At 42.8% G+C, this 20255-nt stretch overlaps 1 protein-coding gene across 11 annotated transcripts in view; it reads left to right on the top strand.

Moving 5' to 3' along the window:
- Positions 1 to 20255, top strand: part of sox5 (SRY-box transcription factor 5) — a 206959-nt gene that overhangs the window by 164206 nt on the left and 22498 nt on the right. For 9 of the 11 annotated variants that reach the window (XM_067490294.1, XM_067490293.1, XM_067490290.1 and 6 more), the window contains 4 exons: positions 2901 to 3073; positions 4454 to 4522; positions 12814 to 12940; positions 16164 to 16249. In XM_067490294.1, coding sequence (XP_067346395.1) covers positions 2901 to 3073; positions 4454 to 4522; positions 12814 to 12940; positions 16164 to 16249 — 455 coding nt within the window. The remainder of the gene's footprint in view (positions 1 to 2900; positions 3074 to 4453; positions 4523 to 12813; positions 12941 to 16163; positions 16250 to 20255) is intronic. The other 2 variants (XM_067490298.1, XM_067490289.1) reach the window with 1 other exon arrangement.

Raw genomic sequence — 20255 nt, 5'->3', positions numbered from 1 at the left:
GGTTACTTGCATTGTCAGTGCTACGATAGCAGTATGTGACATGGAAAAGACCAAATTCTCCTTCACCTTCTTCTTCTCTTAAGGTCATATCTTTATTCATCCTCTTCTCTTCTCCATCTCTCACATCCTATCCTTTCCCTTCGCTCTGTTCCTGCTCTACTCCTCTCCCTTCTTCCTCAGCCACCTTCTCCACCGCTTCTCTCTCCTCAGCGAAGGGGAGTTATCAATGCAGCTGGGGTCATTAATTAGCACAGCGAACTTGGTGACAAGCATTACATTGTTACAAATTGGTTAATTACGCCAAGGGTGAGGGGAAAAAGAGGGAGCTGGTGTTGGTTCGCCGGGTTTGTAGGTAAGCACAGGCCGTGGCAATCAGCCTAAGGAGGAATGTGTGTGAAGCGATGGAGGAAAACAGTTATCGATCCGCCTGCCTGCCTCGCAGCAGTTGAGGAAACAAGCCGAAGCAAGCTGATTTATGGGATGACCAGAGAAATTCTGAAAGTGTGAATGGGGAGAGACAGCACAGCTCATTGCCACACAGGAGAGTTTTTGAAATCTCATCTCAGTTAGGAAGCGTGCTGTTTTCTTCGATTCTTCTTCTTCTGCAAATACTCCAGTTTGCTGATCAAAGATCCACAGCTGAGAGGGGAAGATTGAGAACAGCTTGTAGAAACAGAATAAATTGGCTGTCTTTTTTTCACACCTAACCACTCGGGCTACTGGTAGAAAGAATGTCCTCTCACACCGGCGCACATATACAGACCGTTTTGCACAAATTTTACTCTGTTTGCATGTGCATGTGTTGGGTTAACCCCAACTAGAACGCCCAACAAGAAAGACTCCTTTGATCATCGTTTCACCTTTGCAACTCCCCCGTCCTTTTTTTTCCTTCCATTGCCCCCTTCTTCCTCACCCCTGCAACCCCCATTTAAACAGGCTAACATTTTTAACACAAGGCTCTTTCTTGTCTTGGTCAGCTTTGGCTACACACACACACGCTCGCACAAGCAGGCACATACTCTTTCTGACTCTACAAAGGTGGGTCTGTGAGTAAGGACAGGGACGTGTTTATTTTTCCAGTGGCCAGTGCTCCCGACAGTTGCCGTTATTGTTCATTGTTGGCGGATGGATGGAGTGCGGGGGGAAGTGAGGAGGAGGAGGGGTGTCGATGGGCAGTGGAGGCGGGCGTATGGTGAGGCGGCGACTCCCAACAGGGAGGACAAATGGATGGCTCTCACCTTCCCAAACAGTCAAAGGGCAGGTCAGCAGCCACGGCCCCTCGCCTTAGCTTCCTTCATCTTTTTTCTCCTGACTCCCCCTTTCATTCCCCAGTTGGGTTCTTTCTTTTCCTCCCTGCTTCCCTTATTCTCTCTCCCTCTTTCTCTCCTTCTTTCTTCAGCATCTGGTTTGACTGGCGCTGGAATGTAGCCCTGTTAAAGGTAGCAGCTGAAGAACAATGGGCGATTGTACTACTCCACACATGCACTTGCATACACAACAAAGGCATGTAGGCAAACATTGGTACATATGACCAGACATGAGCACACACACTCTCTAACTACATCCTGTTGAATGATTGGGCCTTATGTGGAAGTGTGTTTGTATAATTGTGGATATATGTGTGTGTGTGTGTGTGTGTGTGTGTGTGTGTGTGTGTGTGTGTGTGTGTGTGTAATGGAGCTGGTATGTCAGGATCTGAGGAGTCAAAGGTCAAGCCATGCTAAATGTGAGCAGGAGGTTGGCTGACTGCAGGATAAACACAGACCAGACACACTCCCCGTCTCTTTTTCACTCTCTTTTTTCTTCTCTTTTTCACACACACACAAACACACACACACACACAAATACCGTTTCATTGCAACAAACCAATCCTTGAATTTACCCACAGTTCAGTGTCAATCAAATACATTTTGATTTGACTTCAAGTGTTAGTGAGAAATGTAAATTCTCAAACCTGGCTGTAGATTTATTTTGTTTGTGAAACGTATGAATCTGGCTCAGATTGTACATTTGTTTTGCCACCACATTTTGCCTGTTTACAAATGGTTCCTCAGCCAAATTTATTTTCTTGATTTCAATAAGGCAATAAAGGCAGTGATGGATGTGGTCTGAGTAATCACTGCTGGACTTCCGTGCACAGGAAAATGCGTCAACATCTGGTTTTATAACTTTGCAACACATATAACTCAACCCAGCATTTTGCTGAACTGCCCCCTCCTACCATCTAAAATCCCTAACCAGTCATATATTAAGTTGACCAACAAGGCATGGATAGCTTTACACTGCTTTGTTGTTTCCTCCTTCTCTCCCTCATGCTTTTGACCTCTGACCTCACCCCTACAATCCTTTCTGGCTTCTGGACGGTCATGAAAACCTCACAAGTACCCAGCTTGAAAGCTCACTTTTTAAAATTTCAATTCTTTTTTAAAATATATTTTCAACCTGCATCTTCGCTAACAACATCCTGGATGTTGTTTTTATTTGTATCCTGATAATTGTTTTTCTGTCTTTGTTTCACTTGAAGGGATAAAAGAGAATTTACACAATTTATTGTATTTAGTTTAAAGGGCTTCACCTATTCATCCAAATGACATCATCTGGAGGAGTTTTTCTATTTTTTTTCCAGCTCAGATAATGCCATCTGAAAGAGTTTTTGAGGAGTAGGTAAGACTACAACCTCCATAGCATGAGTAACCAGCTATCCTGATTTCAGCAGGAGGATTTTTTTCAGCAAGAAGCAGAATTCCTTTCATATACATATACCTCAGCTAGATCCATAGCTATCCAGTCATATTAAGCAGACTTTTTTTACAAAATAGCCTCATCCAAGTGTTTCCATTTTCTTTAAAGTGCTACCACCTAACCTTTGACCTTTTTTCTCCCCCTCTCCTGCCCAACAGGAACTCCAGACAGCCTGGCGGAGAAAGAACGCCAGCTCATGGGCATGATTGGCCAGTTGAGCAGCCTAAGGGAGCAGCTCCTGGCGGCCCATGAGGAGCAGAAGAAGCTGGCTGCCTCGCAGATGGAGAAGCAGAGGCAGCAGATGGAACTGGCCAAGCAGCAGCAGGACCAGGTACAGGAGCACATTACATTCAGAGGGCTTCAATTAGAAATGTTTGGAAATGACTTTTGATTCTGTGGATGATCACTTATTTCTTGGTTCCAACAAGCATATTTCAAGAATTTCTTCAAATCTGTAAATATTTAGAGTTTTTGGGCAGTCTAAGATGTTTAAAAGTAAAACTCTATAGGTTTAAACTTTTAGAAATCATTTCTCCTACTGTAACACCACACATAAAAATACATTTACTTTGCCTGGCCAGCAAACAGCAAAGACTCAGGACTGGGTACTGATTTGGATTCACAAGTTATAGCACACACTGGCATATACAGTTGTAAGGTTTACAGCTAAAGGTTGGCTCAAAGGTATGAGTAAAAGCAACAAATCCAATGGAATTTTTCTTGCCTCTGCTCACTTTATTGGACACACACACATAAACACACATCTCATACAATGTTCATGAAGCCAGAGACATGCGCCTTTGGCAGCCTAAATACAGGGACATCGCACAGGAATGAGCTTAGGGTATGTAGTGTTAAAGCGGATGTAGCTGACACATACACACATGCACTTTCACACACACACACACACACACACACACACACACATAGACACAGACACTCTCCCTCTCCAAGCTCCAAGGCAAGAGTCTGCCAGGCATTTGCATAGAGAAGGGTTTCCCTCTTTGTTGTGCTTTTTTTCCTTCTGGAAAGCTTGGGTTTACTAAGAGTACAACACACACATGCACACAGCAACACAGCTGTAAGCACAACTTACCTGTGACAGCCACAACAACGCCTTATAGTCTCTTGGCTGCATCCCACAGCAGTGCGCACTGAATTAGGCTGGTAGTGTATGTAGATAATGTACACCTTTTTGTTTCCATTCTACTCTACGAACCAATAGAGAGGTAAGTAAATTATGTTTTGGGCAGGTTTTCAGGTTAAATAAGTAATGCAAAAGGGGTAAACTTAAGCAAAATAACAATGAAAGAAACACAAGTAACAGTGCAAAGTGAGAAAACGTATCAAATTTAACTAATAAATCAGAATTCAACCAAATATGGTTGATGGACTAGTAGTTTAGTAAATTTTAATGTATATAATCAAAAGTACTTTTTTCACATACAGTTCATCCTTTGAGGTTTGCGTTCATGTCAGTAAGTGTGTCGATGTGAAACTTTTGTCCATTTGGCTGAGGGCTGAGTCCAGATGAGATGATTTCTTTAATATTTAATACATTGACAGAGAGCATCAACTCTATGTTGTGCAACCGAGGCCTCGGAGACCTGCAGATGTGTCGCATGTCCCACAGGCCCACAGGCCCACAAACACTCACACACACACACACATATGCTGAATATACGTTCTAATATTGTGCTCTGTTCCTTAGATTGCCCGGCAACAGCAGCAGCTTCTGCAGCAGCAACACAAAATCAACCTCCTGCAGCAACAAATTCAGGTGAGGTTTGTGTGACTTTGTGTGTGTGTGTTTCTATGCACATGTTAGTGATGATTGTGTGTGTGTGTTTCTGTGTATGGCAGTGTGGGTGTGTGTGTCCTTATGTGTGTGTATGTCCCACAAAGGCAATTTTGTGATTGTGATTGTTGCAGCTTACAGCGTTTGCAGAGTCCGAATCAGCATTGACTTGAAAAAGCTCCTCCTCCTTTAACACACAAATCCACACAACCTGTGTAATCACTAAGAAATGGTCAGTCTGCCTGGAAAAATCAGAAGCATTGTGCTGACAAGTGCAGTCAGTACATTGTATATTATTATTATTATTGTTCTATAAATCAAAGTTTGAACATCAAGTGTACTTTTCAGATGTTTGTTCCATTGTGTCTGGTAATTGTGAAGGTGTTTTTACGTGCAGCCAACAAATCCACACTAGGCAACTCAAACAAGAAAGTCACCAAAAAGTGTTGGGAAAGGAGGTAAATTCAGAAAAGCGTAAACTCAATTTATTCTTCTTACGGCTTCATGTCAATCTTTTAGCGCTACTGTTTTTTTATGTTGAGCATAATTTGTACCAGGCCAGACTTAGTTTAGGAGTCAGGTCTTGGTTGGTGGTACCGCATGTCATGTCTCCACATGTTGGGTGTAGTACGAGCTAGTTTTCTTTCTTTAATAAGTCAATCATCTGATATTAAAGGCAGGATTTTCATTACAAATATGAAGAAATGCTCATTTAAAGTGTTGAACCAGGTGTTTTATTAAATTGAATAACGTAGATTCTACTGTAGGCAGAAGTGAAACCAAATCTACAATTAAATGAACGGAAAAGTCCCTTTGGATATGAGTGTGTGTCTTTGGCTCAAGGAAAATGGCTGGGTATATATATATGTTACCCCCTAAAAATGGAAGTATTGTCCTTTTGGGTGCGACACTGGGGCCTCTATTTTGGTCCAGGTGGCTTGGAACGAATAGCCCAGGCCTTTGTAAAGGCAGATGACACAGAATTTTTCAGCTGAGAAAGCCAGGCTTTGTGTCATAAAGAGAGACCCTGTCCAAGAAGGAACACACACACACACACTCTTTTTCCCTTTTCCCCAAGACTTTAGCTATGCTTCAGTTTGTGTGATAAGAGACCTTGTGATGCAGCATGTGTGTGCAGGGCGTGTGCAGCTGTGTTTGTGTGCTTTGTGAAAGTTAAATTCTGAATTGTTCATGTTTTGTCTCTTTGACAAAAAAAGCAAGAGCATGTTTGTTTCTGAGGATTTCTCTGTGCGTTCTCGTCCATTTCTTCACCCATGTGTATGTGCGTATGTTTGCTGCAGCTGTGTGTGTTAAGCTATAAACATGTCCGCTCATGATTCACTCCCTCACGACCCCGCCGAGACAAAGCTCTCTTTTCCCATGACTTTGCAACCTTTTCCCAAACAAGCGTCTCTCCATTGAACGGGCCCAACAATAGTTTCTCACAAGCAGGGGCAGCTGTAGGCAGCCTCGTTAAGAGAGGCACACACAATCGACAGGGGCTCATCGCAGGAGCGCAAAACACACACATATTTCGCACACACATCAAAGTGCTCACAAACACGGACAAACATCTATAATATACGCCTTCACTCACTTGCACATGCGTATCACGAGCACTGCACACTCGCCTGATGATCAAACACACACTTCTCATCAAAGAGTTGGTCGAGAAATACACTGCTTAATCATTCATGAAGAGATTGTCCGCACAATCCCATAATACAATGGCCTGCCAGAGAGAGGGCACCAGGTTCAGTGTGTGTGCGTGTCTGTGTCTATGTGTTTTGTGTCTGTATGATAAGCCCCTTGTGATTGCATTTCCCCCTAACGAGGCTGAGTTCAGCTGTCCCTTCATGTGTGTGTGTGTTTGTGTGTGCCTGCGTCCTTGGCTTTGTTAGGCCCAAACCCCTAAAGGCCTGGGAAGAATGCTTTCAACCGTCCACTTGGAAGAGGTGATGAAATGAAACGAATAATCAAGCTCATGAAAAAGAGACACACATCCCTCATGAAAGGAGGACAAATTATTTATTGTCCTTGCGTCCGTTTTTCCCAATTTTTTTTCCCCCTCACCATGAAACCCAAATCAAACTGGCAATATGCATGTTATCGTCCACTGCTCCGGCCAGAGGTACTCGCCAAATGCGGCACGAGCCGACAAACAAGCGAGTTCATTTACAGAGGCAGGCACAACAGCAACACAAGCTAATGACATACAGTAGAAAGAGCACACGCAGACATGCACCACTCATTAGTGTTCAGAAGTCACTAATTGATTCTACCTGATATTATCCATGAATTAGCATCAATTAGCACACACACACACACACACACATTCAGACACATTGTTTTAATATTCAAGAGAGCTTTAATTCTGCAACACCTAATTCTAGCCCTTGATGTGTTCTTTAGCCCTGCACTTAACCTAAATTTAACCTTAATCCTAATTCAACATCTAATCCTAACACTTAATCCGCATCCTGCCTCTAAATTATCCATATGCAACAGGAAAAAAAATGACTCGTACTTTGTCAAACTTTGTGTTCGTTTTGAAGTTATACCACAACTTGCTCTCACAAGAATTAGAAAACATGGACGTGTGTGCACATAAAGACGCGCAGACACACAGAATCACACACACACTCCAAACCCCCTGCTAGGGGCCTTCTTGTTAAGCTCAAAGGGGTGAGCACATTTCCTCAAACTTCCCTTTGCTTTCCCTTGCGTCTTCTCTCACTCTAATTAAACGGCTTGTCTCCGAGGCTCCCTCCGGTGTTGCTGGGGACGGCTGCTGCTACCGCATGGGAAAGCGCAACGGGGATGAAAGGAGCTCACCTGCCGAGCGGCTCAGGGCTTACCTTGAGAACACACACACGTTTGCACAGAGTAGTGGCAAGATACACATACACAATGTACACTGAAGCAGAGGGATGAGGGGACAAGAGTGTGTCCTGCCTAATGAATCAATCCTCACTCAACCAAAGCGCGCGCGCACACACACACACACACACACACACACACACACACTGTCTACTGTGCCTAACACTTTAGCGCCATTGCTGTGTTTCATGTCATCAAGCACCAGCATCGCTATAGGTGGGAGACAGAAAGAAAGATCAGAAAATGAGTAAAGCCACCTGATGCTTTGACTGGTTTATGAGAGACCAGACATGCCGGCAACAGCGGCTAACAAGCTCTCTATTAAGGTTAACCTACATTGGTAACTCAATCGCAAACACACACACACATTCACACACACCTCTAAGTGTTATGCATACACAAGTGCAGCCTCTGTCCCTGCTGAACAAGTGTTCACTCTGTGCTAAAGAAGCAGGACAACAAAAGCAAAAAGTCTCCACACATGCTTTTCATTCATTTCCACACAGGTACTGTACAGAAGCCTCCATACATGCAGGAACAACTCACCAGCACCTCTGTACTCTGTGCAAAGGAGCGGCTAACCCAATTGCCTGTGTAATTGTTTAATCACTCCCATTACACTGCAACCAGTGTAATTTGTGTTTTCCTTACGCACTGTATGTGTTGGTGTGCACGCACAAATGCACACGGTCATAAAGTGGACTATGACCAAGCAGCCAGTCCCAGTGAGACCCACCCTCACTCACAGACATACCTGTGTGTGTATGTGTGTACGTTTGTTTGTGTGTGTGTGTGTGTGTGTGTGTGTGTGTGTGTGTGTGTCTGTCTGTGTGAGGTCATGCATCCTGGCCATTGCAGTGCCATTGCAGCATGAACCATGCCCCTACATTCACAGCAGACTGGCCTCTAATAGCCCCTGTCCATGGAGAGTTAATGGACTAATATTAAAAACCATCTCGCTCTCTGTCTCTCTCTCTCTCTCTCTCTGTCTCTCTCTCTCCCACCAAATTAATTATTGGTTCTATCGCTCGCACATCCCCTCTTCAGCAATAGGTCATCCAGGTCTTGCATTAATTGCCGGAGCATATGGTCGCCAACAGATTTTAGCTGTGGGACTCGCACTTTAGCGGGGGCTATTTTTTCGCGCGCTCAGATGCGAGCCATATTGTGCGGCGCTGGCAGCTATTGTTCGGCGCATTAACTTCATAGAGCTAATTACTCCCCAATAATAACTTTACCTTGGAGTTTTTAGCGTGCCGCGTGCCAACCAACCTGTTTCGCACTCCATATGTTAATTAGCGGCCACATCTTCATTATGCCGCAGCGGCGCTTTAAGTTCAAGCTGTGCCGCCTGGCGCGTGGTGAACGCAGCCTCGACTCGCTGCCAATTATCCAACTCTTGCTCCCCTCGCTGTCTCTCCTCCTCTCACTCTTTCTCCCTCTCTTGTTCATTCTGTTCTATTTGCTGTTTATTTCCTGAGAAGTTCTCTAACCAGGGTGAATTGTCAACTTTCTTTCCTTCTTTCTGTCCCCTTTGCCCCTGTGAAAGTTCTCAAGAAAAAGTTTCACACTTTTCTTTTATATATATATATACATATATATATGTATATATATATGTATATATATATTTATGGTTTCTTTTTCCATATTTGTCTTTGATTTGCATTCAGTTACTGCTGATTAAAGCAGTTTCACTTTTGTTTGTTTCACATTTCTTTTTTGGACCAGGAGGAGGGGTTTGCAGATAAAGCGTACAGTAGCAGGAGTGTGATTTGTCTGTGTGTTTTGTGGGTTTTCATGTTCGCTTTGGGCCTGATGTGAAAAAGAAACTGCGGAGTATCTTATTCCCCAAAGCGCCTGCTGTTTCAGATGTGCCTTTTCCTTTATGTGAGATCTGGAGATTGGCTGACAGATCTCTTAGTTTCCCTCTTTCTGTTTCTCTCACCCATACTCTCTCTTGCAGGCTTTTCTTTTTCCTTCTATCAATTCATCTCTTTGTCTCTGATTGTCTCTCTCTCTTTTCTTTCTCTTGGTTTCAAAGTTTGCATTGTGATCATGGGGCCAGCTCTAATGTTTTATTGTGTATCTAATATTAGGAAAAATATCACATTAAGTCATTTTTAACATGTTAAAGTAACGTACATAGGAAGCAAGTCATGGAGATGGAGAATAATTAGGGAGACTGATGCACTGATCCAATATCTCAACACTTTTCCCACAATTTGGGAAAGTTCCTCGTTTCTCTATTTAACACTCAACTATCTCTGTCGCATGTTTTTTGCGTCATATGTATGTGTGTGTTCCCTTGTTTAGCTGTGTGTGCACAGAGGAACATGCTCAGCTAGTGGTGCAGCTCATCAGCTCAGCAGCTGTTACACAAATATTCAACTCATTCAAGGGAGGGAATTATTCCCCATACACCATTCTCTGTCTTACTTTCTCCCTCTATATTCCTGTTTTTCTACTCTTTATGTGTTTTTCTCGCCATTTTTGTTTTTCTTTCTATTGCATGATCTTCTTAACCCATTGTGAAGACTTGCATGTATTGTGCAACAGTTCTGTAGGCTGATTAATGTCTTCCTATTGTGCGCAGGCTTTTTTGTTATGAGATAAAAAGAGAGGCAGAGATAGACTCATATGCAATTAAGGATCTTCTCTGATATTTTAGGTTGCAAAAAAAGAAAAAAGAAACAAAGCCATGTGCACACACATAGACATCAAGTCATCCATGCAGTAGAAGTGCCAGCATGTCTGTGCTTAGTATGGATGTATTACAGCGGCAACACACTTATCTTTCTTCTCTCCTCCTCCTCTTCCTCCTTGCGGTATATTACTGTATTGCTAGCCAGCTCCACTCCAGCATATGTCCAATTAGGCCTGAAAGGCAGAGCGGAACTGTTCTGTCTGTGATTTGTCCCCGCGGGGGTGCTGTCCGAGCGTTGCGCTGGAACGCCTCTCCCTTCTGATCACGCGGCGCAGGCGGCACGGCGGTTTATGGTTAACCAAAATGGTGGAGTAATTATTGTTTTGGTGTAAAGGGGGAAACAGGAGCTGCTTGAAGACAGCGCTGTTCCCCTGTGCTGTGATGGTTTGATTACAGTGCTGTTGGCTGCCGCATGCCAACACACAGGAGCAAGAGGAGGGGGAGAGAAGAGCGGGGGAGAAGAGAAGACACACACACACACACACAGGTATTTACAGTACAGGGACATGCATACGCTGAGGGAAACTTGAGTATACACAAACAGGCAGGGAATACTAGGAGCACTGTTATAGTAGCAATGAGCGATAGCAGCTCTCTATTTCTCTTCGACATGACTCACTAACCACTTCAAGTGCCCATATCACTCAGATATTACCTGATTGTGCTGTGGAACCATCACATCCTTATGATTGTGCAGCAATTTCCATCGTTCCAAATCAATTTTTCACATCAAACAGCTTTTACCTGCCCATTATCCTATTCAGCCCATACTTCTCTGGCCTCCTGGCAAATAAGAGAAACTAAAGAAAAAGGGGAGAAAGGGGCTGTGAGGGGGAACAAAGTGCTGTGCAACCAGGAGTGCAGGTCAAAAGGCTAAACAGCCATTGAGCCATTTAATTTAAAGGTGCAATGGATAGTAATATACTGTACATTACATATTTCTTGTTATAAGGACGATTTAAAAATATTAGAAAACAGCATTTTTTGATTTCTAGTTTTTCATTCTTTTACTAATAGAGATTTCAAATTTGTGCAGAAAGCTTTTAGTAGAAAATTTGGCTGTGAAGTTCTTAACGAAAGAAGCTATCCATGTGCTTTATAGGAAGTTTTAAGATCCAGGGTTTGGGGCTTGGAGGCAGAGTGTCTCTGGCGCTCTTACTTTGATTTTTCCCTTTCTTCTTTAGCTGTTAGGAAGACATGATTTCTTGACTTGTACTGAAGGTCAGTATTATAAAAAGAGCCTTTCACTCTACCTTTTTGGTCTCTGCTGTACACATAAGGGAAAAGAAAGAGCAATTGTAAGACTTTGGCTTACAATATCTAGAACATTAACCAAAAGAAGCATCCAAACTATGTGAGAACTAATCACAAAGCTTGAATTGAATCCAGTGCCTAAAGCCAACATAAGTGGAAGCACAGCACTGAGTTATTTAACTGAAGTATTGATAATGCAACGAGGTGCAGAAGTGATGAAACAGATTCGGTTAAATATTATATTGAATGACCTGTTTATTCTGTTCCTTCTTATTTTATTTCAGTACAGTGTAGGCGCAGTATTGTATTGTTGCCATACACAAAGACACAAAGCAAAAGCACTGGAAAACAGAACATTGTACCTTCATACAAAAACAAAACTGACATGATGTACCTCTGTAGAACAAGGAGTTACTGGGGCTTTACTGATTATGCAAAGTCAGAATGTTGCCCAGTTATTTATGGAAACACACTCGTGTACTTGCATTTATGGGTTTTGGAAAATGGCTTAAAACTTGCACTATATTGTGCTTGAGATCTTCCCTCTCGTGTTTCATGTTTGTGGCTTCCACATCATCCCAGTATTACACCCCAGCTTTACAGCTAGATAGGATCCCTTATTTTCCTTCTTCTCTCACCTTTTTCCACTCTCTCTCTCTCTTCTCCTCACTTCCTCTTGTCATGTTCTCCTATCTTTCCTCTCAAACTGTCAGTCAGTCCATCACACGCAAGTCTTTGTGTGTTGTTTTTGGCAGAACGCTGTTTAGTGCAACCATCTGTCTCCTACTTCTCTCTCTTTCTGTCTCCCTCTCTCTCCTTCCCTCTCTCTCTCTATCTCCTGTCTTCCCTGCCAAAGCCACCCATCGAAGGAGCTTTTTAGCTTTTTTTTTTCTTGCATCTCCTTTTAAAATCCTGAAAACCTTGTGAAGTTGAATGGCTCTTTGCCGATGGGTACGTGCAGAGGGTTGTGTCTGAATGTTTGTGTGTGTGTGTGCGCTTGGGTTTTTGGTTTGGGAGGATGTTGCTGTGAAGAAAAGGAAGAGAACATCGTCTTCCAAAAAAAGGAAAAGGGCCAGCTGTTGTGAAAGTACATTGTCCTGTTCTGAAGACTTGCTTTATGTTGTGAATCAAGAAGGTGGGACTCTTTGAGTGTGTGTGCATGTGTCTGTGTGTGTGTGTGTGAGAGAGAGAGAGAGAGAGAGAGAGACAGATGTACTACATTTATACATGTAAGCCTAAATGCATGAGATTATATATAACTTTTTATATCTGTCAAAATATGTCTGGTAGTTACTTAGAGGTATCAAAGATGCTAATGTTTTCTTCTCTTTCCTCTTATTTCTCTTCACCTGTTCATTTTTCGACCCCTTTTATCGTTTCTCCATCCCTACCTCCCTCCCTTCTTCCTTCCCTCCTTCCTTCCCTCCTTTCTCAGCAGGTCCAGGGCCAGCTCCCTCCACTGATGATTCCCGTCTTTCCCCCAGACCAGAGGACTCTGGCAGCAGCTGCAGCCCAGCAAGGATTCCTCATGCCCCCTGGCTTCAACTACAAGCCTGGCTGCAGTGAGTGACATCCACACAGATCCACACAGACACACGTACACTCATGAATAGGTGTAATTTACAGAGAAAAAAGTAGCTTAATGTGTAATGTTACAAATGTTTTTCACCAAGTAAGGTAGAGTGTGACCGATTTCCCACACAAGGAGTCGGATTGTTTCCCAAAAGAGGCGCTCACCCCTACAACAACATCTTTCTCTTAATAGAAAAACCAGTCCAAATACACCCTTCCTGTTTACACTCTCAATCTCTCTCTCTTTCTCTCTCCCACTCTCGTTTAGTCCTTTTGGCTCCTTCCTTTTGTCTTGTCTATTTTTTGATGTATAAAAGCAAGAAAATGCAGGCGTCCTGCAGGACACGTTTTTTTTTTTTTTTTTTTTTTGGCTATCACGCTCCGGCTGTGTGGCAATGTGTTGTTTACCATGATAGAGAGAGAGAGAAGGAGACAGGGAGAGAGGGAAAGAGGGGTGGGTGCTTGCCAGGGGATGCTGGGAATAAATGCACGGTGGGGGGTTAGCAGAGGGAGGAGAGGGAGGGTGGTAATGTGACCTGCCCCAGGTTCTCCTCACATTAACACGGGACGCAGCCAGAACATGTTTCCAACACAGCCCACACACACACACACACAGACACACACACACACACACAACCATCCAGTAAGCCAGCGATTGCTTTGTGATCTTTCAAACACAAAAAATACCAAAAAAACTAAAAAGACAGAGATATGTGGTTGTGCACAGAAATGCAAGCTTGTGCACATTCAGTCCTGCTCCCCCCACTCCCTTAGAGTTTCACAGCTTCCCAAACAAGTCCATTTCATTTTAATTAGTGCCATCTTCACCCACGCCCACTGCCCACGTAAATACCCTGTCACGTGGTGGGCTTGTCTTTTCACTGCCTCCGCCAACTCCAACCAGACTGGCACGCTGTGCCAGGCTTAGCCGCCCCTGAGAAAACTCTCTGGCAACTTTTAAAGTTGTTGTGAGTTGATGTAGTTTGGTGCTGCAGCTCTAAATAGGACATGTGTATCATTGTGCTCTGACATATTCTCTTGGTGCTTCATAGCTTTGTAGATAGGAATAGATTTTATCTGCACAGTATGGACGGTCTCGTTAAAACACTTGTTGAACACAAGCACAATTTTTCCATTGTTCATGCTTCTGACACAACATGTTACAGCCAAAAAAAGCTGTTAAACCTTTTCCAAGACTTTGGAATAATCTATATTTTGAGGGATAATAAGACAATTATGTTCATACATTTCTGAAAAAAAAGCAGATTTTGATGAGAATTTGTCCGACTTTCTGATTATGATATTTCAAGTATTGCTTTGGTAAGACTGTTGTAATGAGGGCAAAATGCTTTTAAAAAACATTTTCAGATTTTTGGTATTTCACTGTTATCAAGGTCGTACGACTAATGAGAGACATATTAAAAAATATTAAAAATGAACTGGCAAATGGCGAACAATCTTGACATTTAGTACATTTAGTACAGCTCAGACACCTCAAATTTTAAAATAGTATAATTTTTAGTTGAACAATTGCTGCCTGGAAAATGTCCACATCTTCAAAGCAAAATATCATAGCTTCAACTTTGTTTTAAGTAATGGGTAAATTCCTATTTAATTGAAGTTGTAAATTTAAAATATTACACCAAAACAACCCCGTTGACATGCATCTCACTTTCCTAGATCTACCTCCCTGCTCCCTGTGTCTCAGTGAGAAATTTCAGCCTTGTCCACCGAGGTCACTGTCCCGAAGCCAAGAGCAACATGTTTGCTTTCCTCTGTCCTTCTCCCTTTTGTTACAGCGACCCCCAGGAGTAGCATAAATATCTACCCAGCTCGTGTTTGTCTAGGGAGTGCAGAGAAAAGACCCATCTCCTAGAATACACAGTCCTGAAATAATTATTTAATCCCTCCTGCCCTCCCTCTCTGCTGGAGAAAAGAATGTCTCTGCATAGCTTTTTTTTTCTTTTTTTAAACCAAAATTATATGGGAAAGTATGTCGGAAGAAAAATGCGGCTTATGCCAAGCACACACACATTTACATGGGCCCGCACACACGCGCGCGTGCACACACACACACACACACACACACAGGTCCTGATACAGCCAAGAGGCTGACCACTGTGCTGAAAGTCCAGGTCAGAAATGCAAGGTCAAGCCCGGAGAACATTCCCAAGTTTTCTTCCTAAAGAATGGAGTTCGGTTAATGTGTTACCAGTATTAAAACTTGAACTCCTCCATCTACTCTATTTTGGTTCATGGGCATGTCTACATGGAAACCAATGCTGTCAACAGTCATGTTTCATTCAGTATAGCCATAATTAAGTACAGTACTGTTTCTCTCCTCTTCTATCACTTACTCTCCATCTCCTCCTCCCCTCTGACCTTTCTCTCCCTCTTTCCTTCTCTCTCTCTCTCTCTCTCTCTCTCTCTCTCTCTCTCTGAGTAATTACAGCACGGCCTATCTGCACCTGGTCACTAATAATCCCCACCCGTCCTTTTCTCTCCTGCTTTTGTCTGTCTACTCCTCTCTGCACTTCTGTCATCACTTCCACCCTGTCCATCTATCCTTTGATTTATCATTCCTGACAGAAGAGAGGAGAGAGGGAGAAGGGAAGTGATGGAGTTGGTTAGTAAGTTGTGAAGAGAGAAAGATGACAACACGAAAGGCAGAAGGAGAGAGAAGGTGGAAGACGGGTTAGAGTGAGACTGAATGCAGCCCACTCTCAACAAAGCAGGAGAAAAGACAGTTGAGGAAAAAAAGAGTAAGGAGAGAGCAGCAATCGGCAGTGGCGGCTCTTAATTACTGCGCTGGGGCCGGCTTTATCAGAATCCCCTCACCTCGCTGCTCTTTGTCAGGGGGTATTAAGGAGGAGGACACACAATCAGGCTTTTCATTAAGGCCCTACCGGCAGTGCACACAAAGGATGGCTTTAACAGCTGCAGAGAGGGACTCAGGTGGCAGTGGTGGGAGGAGAGGGAGAGGGGAAGCAAGGGATGAAGGTGGGATAAGAGGGAGGAGAAAAACAAGAGGATGAGGGGAATGGGAGGGGAATGCAGAGAGTGACGGGCAGAAGAAGGGGAACAATGCAGAAAAGGCTGAGAGAAGAAGATGGAAAAAGAAAAGAAGCAGGAGGAGGAAGGAGGACATTGAGTATTAGCATAATAGGCTGAAATTGCTAGAAATAAAATGTGACCTTCTTTGGTTTTCTTCAGGTGACCCATACCCTCTCCAGCTCATCCCCACAACAATGGCTGCTGCTGCTGCTGCCACACCAGGCCTGGGACCCCTACAGCTCCAGGTAAGATTACAGTAGTAGCAGATAACTTCTCTAGAAACCTAAGAAACTAAATTACAACAGCAAACAGTAATCTCTGAAAATCACACACTGATCATTCGTATATGAAAAAACATGTTATTTTGTAGGAATAAATCCCCTCATCCTGACAGTGTTCACACCACACACTGCTACCCACTGAGCTATATAAGAACCAAGCCACAGGGGGGATGCACAGTTGTCACTTTCAGCCAATATGTGGACAGTGAAGTGATCTCATAAAAACATGATCGTGATGATCACAGCTCAAAAATCACACTGAGCTGACAAGTGTAACCCTAGCCCTTGGCTCTGTCCTGCATTAGGAAGTAAATGTTGTTGAAGCAGTTCTGTAGTGCTGTTGACACTGGAGACAGCGTGCAGGACAGAGAGTAGAATGTTCAGATTGACGGTCAAGAGCTCATCTGTGGGCGATGCTAAAGAGGTTTCATTTAACAGCCCAGATGCAGCTTTAAATGTGATTTAACTGTGAGGTCATCATCATGATCACAACGAAGGATTACACTTGGTCCTATCTTCCCGTATGCACCTGAATGAAGCAAGAGGAAGTATATGAATGAAGCATAGCTTTCCTGTGCCTAAAGTTCATTTTAGCTTTAGATATTCATTTGAATACATTTTTGCACAGAACAATGACTGTGAATGTTGGTCCCCATTAAAGCCCTGTTTCATTGTTCACATGGATACATGACTTTTTTTTAACACTCGAAAAAATGTGAACCAGTCATTTAAGCTTTATAAAATTGGGAATTGGATTGTGCTGTGTATGACAATTCTAAGCCATCAAAACGAAAGGGTCAGCTCATATGTAAATGTACTCATAGGTTTGATAAAGCTGGCCAATCCTGCATGTGCTATGCTGCCCTAACAAACGGGGAGAGAAAGAAACAAATCCATAGAAAAGTAAAACAAAAATGAGTCAGCATCTGCTGTACCACTTGATGATGATGATGATGAGTCAGACTTCGGTCCTTGTCTGTCTGCATATTTAAAATAGGTGGCCAATCGCTTTGTGATCCTACCAATGCTTGTTCATTCACTATTTCTCTCTTGCTCCCACCCACAACAAACACAGAATAGACCTCACATACTTCCACAGAGATTCCCGTGTGCTTAGGGGGCCCCCTCTCCCAAAGGTTAAGAGCCTGCACGGGAGTCCTTTCAGTCGCCCGTCTGAAACACATTAACCTCCGGCTCCGGTCTCGGCCTTGGTACAAGCTGCACTCGGTCCCCATTGTCTCCTTGACACACATTATCATAAAATATGACACAGATGCACACACATGTGTATCTGAGAGCGAAGCGGCTGCATTATTACACACATTGTCCTGTGCATCTTTTTCCCCTACTGCTCACACACACATGAAGTGATGGAAAAGATATGGGTTAAAGGTTAGACAGAGTGTATGTAATACATTTGCACCTGTCAGCCAAATGTGGTGCCCCATATGCTAGACACTACAGGGAGAATAGAATAGCTGTGTAAGTCTGTCATGGAGAACGGACCCCGCTGCCGTCACTGATTTCATTATTACTTCCACGTGTGTGTGTGTGTGTGTGTGTGTGTGTGTGTGTTTAGCCTGAGAAAAATGTCCTCTGTGCTGTTATTACTGCTTCAATCTAGCTCTCCATATGTTCAACGGCTGTGTCCACCTTGCAATTGGATTTTTTTTTAACCAGCAGGGAGGGGCACGAGGACACAACAAGTGCAACAAAACATCTCACTAGCAGATTTCTCTCTTAAAATCCTCCCTGAAAATAAAAAAAAGTACACACATCCGTCCCGCACCATCAGCATGCAAGCCCTCACACACATACACTCACACAAACAAACACACAAATACACAGTCACACATTGAGATTAAGGCTTTGTCAAAAAGAAACGGATTTGCCCAGGCTCACACAAGTACAGATGTCTCAATGTGGATGGATTTCCTTTGGGATTGTCTCTGCGCCCTCATTTGATAAGGAGGTGTTTCTGTCGCAGCGACCAGGGATGACACTTAGCTCGGGCCTCAGGTCACCACGGCAACACAGTGGTTGGGCGGAGAGGACACAAGTGAACCCACTTAACTGAGACACACACAAAAAGAGATGGAAAATGAAAGATTTTTAGATACAGTGCACAATAAATGCTCTTTCCTCTAAACATATGGTGACAGACTTTTAACACATAGACACTTAAACTACACAAATCACAGTCAGTATAGTGTCAAAAATAACCTAGAGTATAACCTAGTGGAGTGCTGCTTTATTATCTAGACTTACATAAACTGAATATGAAGAAAACCCGTAGCATTTCGATTAGAGAGATTTAAATTTACAAATTGTGATATAAGTTTTTAAGAATGTGTATCTTTGGATAAAAGATCAAATATTTGCCAGAATTATTGTTTTTTGCAAAATTACTTTTATTGTCTTTAATTTGACTTTTCAATGAAAGAAATATTTTTCCCCTGATTCTACTGCATGAAAACTGAACACATAGAGTTAAAGAGGGAAGGAGAAACAGGGTAAATCTCGATATCATGATTTTTGTATTAAGAGCAGTTCTTACAAAAATTTGTTAATCTCAGTGATATGAAGCTTTTCTAAGTTTGAAACATTCTCCCTCTAAATCAACAGAGTAGCTTTTAAAGTCAATGGGAGCTTAACACACAATCCGCCGTAGAAGGTTTTCAAGGCAGTGGAGGCTTTGGAGTGTACAAGGTTGGCGTTTAGCATCTTAATCTGGGGGATGAGTGTGACATTGTGCATTAGAGCATGTTAATCTGGCTCCCTATTGACCCTTGATATCACTGATATCATCCACATCACACAAATGGACTGAGAAGGACAGTGAGCAGAAAAATGAAAAGAAAAATGCACTTATCCAGGCGAGAGAGTGATGGGTATAAAGATGACAAGGCAGAGGTATGAGAGAGACATTTAGGAGGATGATAAGTTAAAAGGATAAATGGAGAGAAATAGAGATGGAGGTAAGCAGAAGAGAAAAGTGTGGATGAGTGAGAGCAAGTGTGTGTGTGTGTGTGTGTGTGTGTACACAATGCGGTATAAAGAGGGTCATTGGTGTGGGTCAGGCATCATATGGAGAGGCAGATGTTCGAACATATTGTCCTGGATTACCACACTGTACACTGGAGAAATGGATGGACGAACAGCGGGCAAGCAGACAGGGAGAGGGAAGAGAGAAAAAGAGAGGCAGGGACAGATGAGAGAAGGTAAACGAGAAATCAATCAAGCAACTCGTTTTTCCCGCCAAACCTTATCTGGAAGAGAGTAAGAGCACAGCAAAGTGTTTTCTTCAGATGTGAGAATTGCTTCAGACAGTTGATATCTACTTCTTGGAGTTATAAGCCGCAAGGAAATGTCATTTTGTGATAGCAGTGGGGGATCAATGTGAAGTCAATAGGCAGCCGAGATAGGAGAATGGAGTTAAGAAAATTCCACTTCTCAATGAGTGAGAGAACACTACAAGAAACCTGTAGAGTCGTCTATAACATATTGGTGTTAAAGTGGACTTACTTTACCATTTTTGTGCTTTGTCTGCAAATTCTGATGAAATTCCAAAATAAAATGTTTAAATTGTGTTGTTGAAGTAGCAGCAATAACAATGAGCGCTGCTTGCAATCCACTATAGGTAATTTGGCAAAGCTGAAAGTGAAAGCTAACTTCTTTCTTTTCAAAGTTGTTTTCTGTCTAAAGCGTAAAGAGAAAATTACCCAAATACTCGAAATGGTTGTTGTCAAAGAAAATTCCCCAGATTTTTTGTTGTGTTTGTCCTTGAGGCTGCGCCATAAAGGTATAAGGAAGACATTATAATCATGTTATTGAAGCTTGACCACTGTATTCATCTCTCTGTGTGTGGGCTGTTTTTATTTGATTTATTGCTTACTCCAATCACAAATAAGTTTTAATTACTTAATTAAGTCTCAAAAGCTAAATTGCTGATATGGCATAAAGACAGGAG

This window comes from Channa argus, chromosome 21 (genome assembly GCF_033026475.1).
Source record: "Channa argus isolate prfri chromosome 21, Channa argus male v1.0, whole genome shotgun sequence".
NCBI classification, from domain to species: Eukaryota; Metazoa; Chordata; class Actinopteri; order Anabantiformes; family Channidae; genus Channa; species Channa argus.
Note: the sequence above shows the minus strand (reverse complement) of the source record. Positions and strands in the feature narration are given on the sequence as shown.